Genomic DNA, 10,551 nt, shown 5'->3' on the forward strand with positions numbered 1-10,551 from the left:
AATCCCACATTCGGGCTTGAACTAATCAAGGTAAAGCATTATTATATTCAAATTTTGGATCAAATCGGTCATTGCATTTGCTTAATATTTGATTAAATTATTAAGATTTGGATCATTTGTAGGGAAGCTATTAGAAGGAGGGAACCGATGTGTCCCCATCTATCGATAAGTGGATCGATATTCATCTTCGAACTTCATCTAAGTTTGAAAGAAATATTAAAATGTTCAAAGATCCCTTCGAGAGTTACGCACCAGCCGGTCAGTCTATTTATCGGATAGCCAAGTTCTACTGACTTGTCACGTGAGAACCTTGGTCTTGATCCTGATAGCTATGATGTTTACCCACGAAAAAATTGGAATCTAAAGGCATTGGATTCAAACTCTGTTAGGTCATACCTAGAAGGGAACGGATGGGGATTACTTTTTCAGCCAAGATAACGAAGAATCCGAAATGCCTCGCATAATGAGACGGGTACTATATATGGAGGCTATATCTAAACATAGATCCATCAATATACGTAAAATGACGAGTGACCTTTGTACGGGTTCCGTGTCCACACATGGATCTATATCGAACATGTCCATGTCCACTTTGTCTACAAACAATTTCTTTATTTCATCTATATAATAGCTCTTCCCTTTGTCTATGAAGACTTCTTATGAAGACACAACTATGAGAGAGTTTATTTAGCTCATCTCTAGATACTCCCTACAACTCGTCCCTGGAGACTCCCTATAACTCGTCTTTTAAAGACTCCTTTCGTTTCCTATCATTTTTTCATCTGTTTCAGATCGTTTTCCTTCAAACTCCTATTAGTTCGACACCGTGCTTCATTACGTATACGAAAGCCTCTCCGCCTTCAGCTCTTTCATGAAAAATACTTTGTTTCCGCTCGTCTTCGGAAACCTCCTTCCTCGTCTATGAAAGACCCCGTGCATTCAGCTCCATTAAAGTCCCCTTCATCAACCTTCCTTGAAAGAGTTCTTGCTTTAAGCTGGTGTATGAAAGACTCCCTGACATCAGCTCGTCTATGAAGATTCCCTAACATCAGCTCTTCTACGAAGTCTACCTCATATTGGCTCTTCTAAGAAAGACTACCTGACTTCGGCTCGTCTATAGAATACTCCCTTACTTCAGGTCGTTTATGAAAGACTCCCTTCAGTTCTATGAAAGTCTTGCTTCTTCAGCTCTTTAAGCACTTCCATGTAAGACGCCCTGCCTTTAACCGGCCTATGAAAAACTCCCTGACTTCAGTTCGTCCATACAAGCCTCTTTGAAACACTTCCTATCTTTTTTATCTCGTCTATGTAGACACCCTAACGCCAAAACGTTTATTGAAGACTCCCTGACCGCAGTTTTCTATCTCATCCATCTTTATCAGACCGTCGTCCACTTCAGAACAGATTCCCTTTTAGCTCGTCTATGACAATTCAGGAAACGATAAGCGTTAGTGTTATCGTTTCCTTGTGGTTGTTGTATTTTCGATAACACATAACGCAACGCGAGCTTTCTGGTTAGCCCTTAAGCGCGCCTAGATGACTCGCTTCAGCACTTTTCTGAAAGAATTCCCTCAGCTTCTCTCTATCTCTCGTTTCTTTAGGAACATACTTATTTCTTTAAGTGTTTTTAAATGACAGCATTGCCAACATTTAACAACACTCAGCATGTCGTTGACAAACGACATCAGCTGTCGACTTCTAGAAACCTTTCTACCTGTTGTTTCTATTTTCGTCTTATAGAGCCCTTTATTATTAATCCTTGTATTGTTTTGATTCCTGAAATTTATTTGCATTTTACTCTTTATACAGCGTTTCTATTCGCGTGTGTGTGTTTGCCGTGGAAATGTTCCATGGACGGTATTAGATTTGAAATATTAGATTTGAAAGGAATTAAAATTGAATAAAAAAATCGAATCAATCAACAGAATCGGATTTGTCACAAAAGAAATGGATGATAAGAAATCGAAAAAGCCAGACGATTGGATAAAAGTCCAAAGTAAAAGTCGTCTGGGACGATATTATTTATTTAATCGAGCTACAGGTGAAACCAAATGGTTGCCCTCAGAAGCCAAGAACAAAGAGTCGTCGAATGGGGAGGTTACAGATAAGGACAAGTCACCTTCCAAAGGAAAAACTCACATTGAGGAAGAGTCTCCCCCACCAAGAATATCGGGTAAGTGTTGATAAACATTCGAAAGAAGTATATTTTAGACGTACTCATTATTTCAGCCCCCAAACCCTTGAAAACTCCTGCCCAAGATCGCCTTAAAAGACTGCAACATGAGATAAAAGTGCAGCAATCAAAGAAACAGGAAGCGAGGAGCAGTAAACGACGTGCCTCGGGCGACAGTGAAGCAAAATCCACAAAGACTTCAGTTTCAAAATACCAACAGGAGAATCGGCCTCTAAGTAAGGAAACAAAAGATGATCCTCCTTCTTCGAGTAGAAGTAAATTGGCTAAATTAGCAGAGTCCAAGAAAGAAAAACAGGAGAAATCGTTACAAAATGAAGGTTCCAAAGATGTAAATAATTCTCCTAAAAAGAAGACATCAAAAACTATTTCCAAAGAATCGGAAAATCGCACAAAGGAGATTTATACAAAGACAGAGCCCAGAAAAAGTAAAGAATCCACTTTGGAATCCCCAAGTAAACGTGCCAGCAAAAGATCCCTACCCAGTGATGCAGAAACTTCTGCTAGCCTTGAAGATAATAAATCCGAATTGGATAAAATGGTTACAACAACTAAAGAAAAATCTATAAATTCTGCCAAAGAACCTCTTAGTCCAAGAAAACGGGCCATTAAAAGACCGCTTTCAAATGATTTGGAATCTTTAGAAAGCCGCAAAGATAATACATTTAGTTTGGATATTTTTGCTACTCCGTCAGCTGCCAAAACGTCACGCCCCATAGACATCCCTAAAAAAGAGGTGGTAACATCATTACCCGCCAATAATAATTATTTATTGGATGAGGACACCGAAATGTTACCTTGTGAAGAGGTCACCACTCAATCATCACCTGCAATTACAAATAGCGAATCAGACCCCAATAAGTTATCAACTTTTGGTAGTATTCGTTCGGGTATTGTTAGCAAAATTAAAGAGATATGTAAACTACCATTTGGTAGTCACAAAACGGAAGATATTGCTACAAAAACTTCGAATTTGTTAACTAAGACGAATTTTAAACCCGCCAAAAAGACTGAAAATAAATTTGAACACAATTCGTTTCCTGTTCAGCAAGCTTTAAGCGAGCTAAGGGAAGCTCAAAGGACATTGGGTGCAGATACATCACATAATACCAGTTCCACATCATCCACGTCATTATTGAATTTCGCCACACCACCAAGTACACCGAAAAATCTGAATATTCCAGCGTATTGTAAGGGATCGGGTAAGTGATAAGGTTCTTATTTAACAATGTAATCTTCTCGTCACACAGGCTTACCGCTCGTCCCTGAAAGATTCGATTCTTCAGCTTGTCTTTGAAGGAATTCTTTTTTTAGTTCCTCTGCGAAAGTTTCGCTCCTTCAAAAATCCACGCCTTAGGGTAGCCTCAAAAAATATGAAAGACTCCCTGTCTTCTGCTCGTCTATAAATATGCCTTTTAATTCATCTTTAAAACCCCTTAATTTGTTGTTCTTCTTCTAGCCAATTCCCGTTTGGAACGCCTAAGACAATCTCTGTTGACGCAGCAGCAATCCATGCAGGCAAATAGCTCGACTTGCTTCTCATCACTGCCCAATGCCACCAACACCAGTCCAGGGCCACCAAAGACAATAGAGACATCATTAAATGAGACATCAACTTCCATATTTCATACTGCCAATAATACTATGGATGATGGTAAGTCTTGCAATATTTAAATACCAAGAAAATTTGAAAACACATCCCTTCCGAATTTCAGAAACTGAAGAAATGGATTGGGAACCATTTGTAAAAGAAGATACGTATACCATAGTAATATCAAGCAGTGAATCAAATTTACCATTAGTAGCACCAAAAGAATCGTCCCTAAAATCCCTACCCGAAACAATGGGAGATATTTATGATGCGGTTAATGAAAATCTATTACGATTGTCGGCGGAAAAGAAATCCACGTCCATGGGCAATAATAACAACAAATGGAGAAAAGATTACTACTATTTTGTGGTGGATACCAATGTCCTGCTGGACCATCTAAGCTTCATTGAAGATTTGACTCAATTGAAATTGTGTGGTGAGTTTGAAAATCACATTTTTTTTAAAGAATTATTTTTTTAGATAATAATCTCTTGCAGATACCAAAGGCAGTATGCTATACATACCCTATGGCGTTTTACAGGAATTGGATAAACTAAAAATGCGTTCCGGCTGCAAGGAGGGTGTTAAAACTTTAGCTGTGCGTGCCATTAAATATCTGAATAAGAAATTGGAAAATAAATCACAAAATATATTGGGTATTGGTCAAATGCAATTTAAATCGATAAAAACAAAAAATTAAAATTCAGTTTCTATTTTTTTTTCACAGCCCAAACTGCCTTAGAGGAACGTCATCATCTAATCGATGTCAATTCGGCCGATGACAGTATCATTAATTGTTGTCTACAAGCCAAGGCTCAAGTGCCCAATCTCCTACTGCTCACCGAAGATGTAAATTTACGCAATAAAGCCATATGCAATAATATTTTAGTTGCCACAAAATCGGATTTGTTGTCAAAACCTAGTAAATCACAATCTTGACCCCCCTTGAATTGGTTGCAAAAATTTCGTTATTCTTTTGTTATGAAGAATTTCAAATTCCGTTAATTAATAATTAATTTTATTATTCGTATACATATATATGATCTTGTATATATATATATATTTAGTATTTACTTGATGTAAATAATTTTTATTAATTTTTTTCTCGTGGAAAAAAATTCTTTACAACTTTCGTTTGTTAAAGAATCTGAAGAAAATAGGATGTAGAAATTTTCTAAACTAAATGAAATGGATTTGGATTTATTTGTTTGTACTGAAAGTAAATATTTAAAAATTTACTTGCGAAATGATATAAATAATGGATATTTATTGTTAAAAAATTTTTTGTTTTTAAGTTTTTTTTACTAGAGAGCTGTGTGGAGCCTAAAGACGAGCTAAAGGGAAGAGAGTCGCTCACAGAGAAGCTGAAGAAGGGAGCCTTTTTTAGAATAAGTGAAGGCACAAAGCATTTCTTAGACGAGCTGAATACAGGGAATCTTTCATAGGCGAACTGAAGGAAAGAAATTTTTAAAGACATTTTTTCAAGACGTGGATTTTTTTTAATGTATTTTTTAAGGTGTGGAATTTGGTAATTATCATTTTCTATAGAGTGGAATTTTGTAATAAATTTTTTTAGGCGTGGAATTTTTCAAAAATAAGTTTTTAAAATTATTTTTTTTTCAAGGCGTGGAATTTTTATAGTCAATTTTTTCAAAGCTTGGCATTTTTATAGTCAATTTTTTCAAGGCTTGGCATTTTTATAGTCAATTTTTTCAAGGCTTGGAATTTTTATAATCAAATTTTTCAAGGCGTGGAATTTTTATAATCAAATTTTTTTCAAGGCGTGGAATTTTTATAATCAATTTTTTTAAGGCGTGGAATTTTTATAATCAAATTTTTTTTCCAGGCGTGGAATTTTTATAATCAAATTTTTTTCAAGGCGTGGAATTTTTATAATCAATTTTTTTAAGGCGTGGAATTTTTATAATCAAATTTTTTTTCCATGCGTGGAATTTTTATAATCATTTTTTTTAAGAAAATTAAAAAAATTATTATAGTTTTTTATAAAAGTTATAAAAATAGGTTTTTAAAATATTTAAAAATACAGATTGAAATTATTGCTTATTATTGTCCTCAATTCTCAAAATACATATTTCAAGGCGTGGAATTTTTATAATTAATTTTTTCAAGGCGTGGAATTTTTATAATCAATTTTTTCAAGGCTTGGAGTTTTTATAATCAATTTTTTCAAGACGTGGAATTTCTATACTCCATTTTTTCAAGGCGTGGAATTTTTATATTCAATTTTTCAAGGCGTGGAATTTTTATAATCAATTTTTTCAAGGCGTGGAATTTTTATAATCAATTTTTTCAAGGCGTGGAATTTTTATAATCGTTTTTTTTAAGGCGTAGAATTTGTATAATCAATTTTTTCAAGGGTTGGAATTTTTATAATCAATTTATTTAAGGCGTGGAATTTTTATAATCGTTTTTTTAAGGCGTGGAATTTGAATAATCAATTTTTTCAAGGCTTGGAATTTTTATAATCAATTTATTTAAGGCGTGGAATTTGTATAATCAATTTATTCAAGTCGTGGAATTTTTATAATAAATCATCATTTCTTTAAAATTTTAAAAATATATGAAGACATTAATACATACCTCAAATATACATACCTTCCTCCGTTGCTGGAATTTCATGATTTGCGCCATTGTTTGTTACCAATTATTTTATGTCAATATTGAAAACAAAATTACCCCACAAACTTTACTTCCGTTTTTTGTGTTATCAGAACAAACATAGGAATGCTCTTCCTCCGATTAGCTATTATTACCCTTCCAGTTTTTCCTTTATTGTTGGCTGTGCAAATATTTACACAAAATTTTGGAATATTGTTATTGAATCGGCTTTTTTTTCTTTTAATTAACTACAACTTTATAAATAATAGAGATAAGATTACAAAAGGAAAGGCTTATTTGTTTAAAGATCGTGCCTCCCAAAACAAAAAATTGCTATGCATTCTATAAACTTTACAGCATCTAATCGATTCAGTTTTAAAACTTGCGTAGTGCATTAAAGACGTGTGTGCGTACAATTGTAGACATTTTTTTGAATAAAAAAATATAATTTTTGTTGTGTATTTTGAATGAAACTCCTTTACATTGGGGATATTAATCCTTGAAAGGTAGGTGATTTCCTTTTTTTTACATTTTTATTTCATCAAATATTTGTATTTTTATTAATTAGGCAGTTTAAATAGATTTTTGAAAATACGTATTTTTAAATTTTGTGTATACATAAACCTTTTTTGTTTTAAAGATTTCATTTCAAAATATATAGCTAATTTTGTGGATTTTTTTAATACATAGAACCATAATTTTTGCTCTGAGTTTTAAAATATTTTTTTAATAATTGTTTTTTTTTACTATTCCATTGGAAATGGATGCTGCGATTGCATACGTTCCAATTGATCCGAAAGTGTCTTTTGTTCGGCTGTTAAACGATAAATTTCCTGTTGCTCTTCCGGTGATAGTGGCTTACGTTTTGCCTTTGTCTGTAGTGTCCTTTTATAGGTCTCCAATATTTCCTGATCAATGGCATCGAGTTTTCGCTTAACTTCTAAGCGTTTTATTTCCTCACTCGCTGCCTCATGCAGACGTTTTAAGGCATTACTATTGTATTCGGCAATGGCCGATAGCTCTGCAACTAAACGTTTTATTTCAGCATGTATTTCATCTTCGTCATTATTGGGAAAATCTGAGATATCCAAGATACCCTGTTCGATAAGCTCTTTCTTGACCCGTTTCTCGATGCCAATGCAATTCCTTAACATTGACAGCGAACGGAAACTCATTGCTGCCGAAGAGTGGGTATTTTCACTACTGCTATTACTATTGTCGGCCACAACATCGGCTGGATTTGTGATCAATTGTTCTTCCATTAGGGCGGAGACCAAACGTTGTGTCAATGGCCCCGTCACACATTCATCCACAATGGAATCGGCCTTCTTGAGCATATTGTTAACACCACCATTATTTTGAGGCTTCAAACGATTATTGGTATTGGGATTTGACCCCTGTTGAATTTCCTTCATATCCTCTGCAGCCCATATGGTAGAGTAGTGGGGTCCCAGTTCAGGTATTGGTGGCACCAGTGGACCATTATACTGCTCCATTAAATCATCCAACAAACGTAAATCCTCATTTGTCAGCGGCATACAATATGGCTCAACGGAAAGCCAAAATTTATTGGGGGTATCTATTTTGGCAGGTATTGGTTTTTGTACATCCCGACTGGTGGCGCCACCATGCACCCCTGGCGCACAATCCATACTATCGTCTGTCTGCTGGGCCGCCAATGGACTATTTTTATTGTGTAAATTTTTAGCATGTTTCAGTGTGGTGTGTTTTGGTTTGCGCACCAACGATGTTTCATCTCGTTTACGTTTCCCACTGCTGGTCATGGCCGTAGCCGGTGAAGTGGGCTGTTTCTCACCCGCCTGTGCACCCAACAGCTGCAGTGAATGTTTACTTTTCTTATCTTTATTTTTATCATCTTTGTCGAGATTTTCATATTCCAATTTTAGTACCCGATAACGTAGTGCCACACTGGAGAGTAATTTTTCTAATTCCAATTGTATGTTATCCAAATCCTCGGCCGCCAAATAATCTTCGGCGGGTTTACCTAAGGCCGCCGAGTAGATGGGCAATTGTTTGGGACAATCCTTAGTCTTTATCATGGGAATTACCAGGCCCGATGAACTTTCTGTGTCTGGGGATACCGGAGGGTTCGTCTGCTGTCCCATTGGCAATTTCATACTCTTCATGCTTTTGGCCATGTTGGTGCCGGTTGTGTTTTCAACGAGTTTTGAACTCGAAGAAAGTCTGCAAAACAAAATACAACAAAAATAATATAAACAAAAGGCAGAACTAAAGCTGTGTCCCCAATTAAATCGCACCCCCTTTAGAATCCGTTATTTGAGTACAAAATTAATATTAAATAACAAAAATACAAATAACGTAATGCAAATATACGTACAATTATTCGTTTTGCAAGCGCGATGAACTATAAATATTCGTTTTTTTTCTATTCTTGTCAAGCAGCAGCTGAAGAAATACTGAATCACATCCGCAATTTATTAATGTAAACAAATTAGTGGTGGCAAGCAATCGATAGTGTTATCGATAATACTTTTGACAACAACAGTCTAGTGTCAGTTGAATAGCTGGCAGGGATGGAAAGTTTTGAATGTTGCTGTACCTTTTTTGTACGTGGCCATTCATACAGATAAAAAATATATAACAGGGTGATTCAGATAAAATATTATTATATATTTGTGTAATAACGGCCGGTAGTTAATTAGTCGCATGATGAACATCTACTTTACTATAATATTAATCAAATACACCCGATGAACTAGCTTCTAATGAAGCATACAATGACTATTGAAGATGATCAGAGAACCATACGCAGTTTGTGGACTGATTAGTCGGGATGTAGGGAGGGGGCCTTGCTTGGTCTGGCGGGAGGTGACCTTGTTTCTAAACTGCTTACTTAGACCATATCAGCATCTGTTGGCTATCACAATCTTCGCTTTTATGCGGATTATAACAATTCGCTCATCTACTGGAGTTAATCTGGAGACGAGGTCTTTTATTCTCCTGTTAAACAGAAATCCGCAGCCAAATTCATGTCTCGTTTTATGGCAGCTATAATACAGGGCGTAATCATCAGATTTACTTACGTCAGTCCCTTTCCATCGCATTTTCTGTAAGGAAATAATATCGGTTTTGTACTTCTTGAGTACATAATCCAAAGCGAAAACTGCACCTGTTCTTTACAAGGTGCGCACATTCCAAGTGCAGATTCGCAGATCGTGGTCCTTTATACGTTTGCGGCGGTCGTCAACATTGGGGGGTTTAGTTTTCTTTTTCTTTGCTTTTTCACAGTAGGAGGGGTTTTCCGAGTGTGGGTAACTAACCCAACGCCTCAACCCTTTTTTTAGTGTTGTTATGGGTGAACTCGCGGCACATATTAGCTCACCATTTCAACGGGTGTTGAGAATAGCTACCCCAGGTGACACCGCGGGTAGCTCAGTGTCCACAATTGAGATGAAAGAGGGACCAAGATAAGCCTGGACTTCGCCATGTTAAAGCCAATCAGGGCCGTTGCTTGGTATCTATCATGGTACAATTATAAAAGGTAACAGCAAGTCCCAGCTGATTTGATTCCAACGTAATACTAGTGTCAATAAGAATTTGACAAATTATGTTTTTAAAAATCACCCAACAGGAAAATTGGGAACGCATACAATTTGTAATTGTTCTTTATTAAATGTGCTCCCGTATTCAACTTACTCAATCTGCCTGCTGGGAAAGTTTGAGGAAGCAAATCTTTCTTCAAGGAACAACTCCCTATTCCCGGCATTTTCATATGTGTTACACATATATGTGGCTATGGCTCAATTATAGGAAAGATGTAGAAGCGATAGAAATATAAATTTGATAGATTTTCATTCATGTTTTTCAATTTTTATTTTGAGAATTCGAAAATATGTCATTTTCAAAATAAAAATAATTTGATGATAATTTGTTTGTTTGTTTACATTTTTCTGTCAAATGAGTTGACACTAGTAGAACTTACAACAACAAATTTCCATGTGGTTGTTGTATCGTTTTTTGTACAACAACACTTGCTGTTACCTTCTATTATTATACCATGGGTATCTATCATCCCCTACGCCACCCTTTAGGTTTTAATTAGGTTGCTAATTTCGATATTTAAGGCAACTCAATTGATTTTATATTATTACAATGGATTCTCATTCGG

The 10,551-nt window shown here is 35.7% G+C and overlaps 2 protein-coding genes across 2 annotated transcripts; one reads left to right on the top strand and one right to left on the bottom strand.

Annotated features, from left to right (window-relative positions):
* The first annotated feature begins 2,729 nt into the window (after positions 1–2,729).
* Positions 2,730–4,746, top strand: LOC133323103 (transcriptional protein SWT1-like). The gene is made up of 5 exons (XM_061532060.1): positions 2,730–3,393; positions 3,651–3,845; positions 3,907–4,218; positions 4,280–4,438; positions 4,510–4,746. The coding sequence occupies exons 1-5, from the start codon at positions 2,730–2,732 to the stop codon at positions 4,719–4,721; spliced, it is 1,542 nt and encodes a 513-aa protein (XP_061388044.1). The 3' UTR covers positions 4,722–4,746.
* Positions 4,747–7,147: 2,401 nt separating this feature from the next.
* LOC133323104 (transcriptional adapter 3-like) lies at positions 7,148–8,560 on the bottom strand. Its single transcript, XM_061532061.1, has one exon. The coding sequence runs from the start codon at positions 8,558–8,560 to the stop codon at positions 7,148–7,150; it is 1,413 nt and encodes a 470-aa protein (XP_061388045.1).
* Positions 8,561–10,551: the final 1,991 nt, after the last annotated feature.

Source organism: Musca vetustissima, unplaced genomic scaffold, assembly GCF_032173495.1.
Source record: "Musca vetustissima isolate MV318-11 ecotype Yass unplaced genomic scaffold, APGP_CSIRO_Mvet_v1 utg32982, whole genome shotgun sequence".
NCBI lineage: Eukaryota > Metazoa > Arthropoda > Insecta > Diptera > Muscidae > Musca > Musca vetustissima.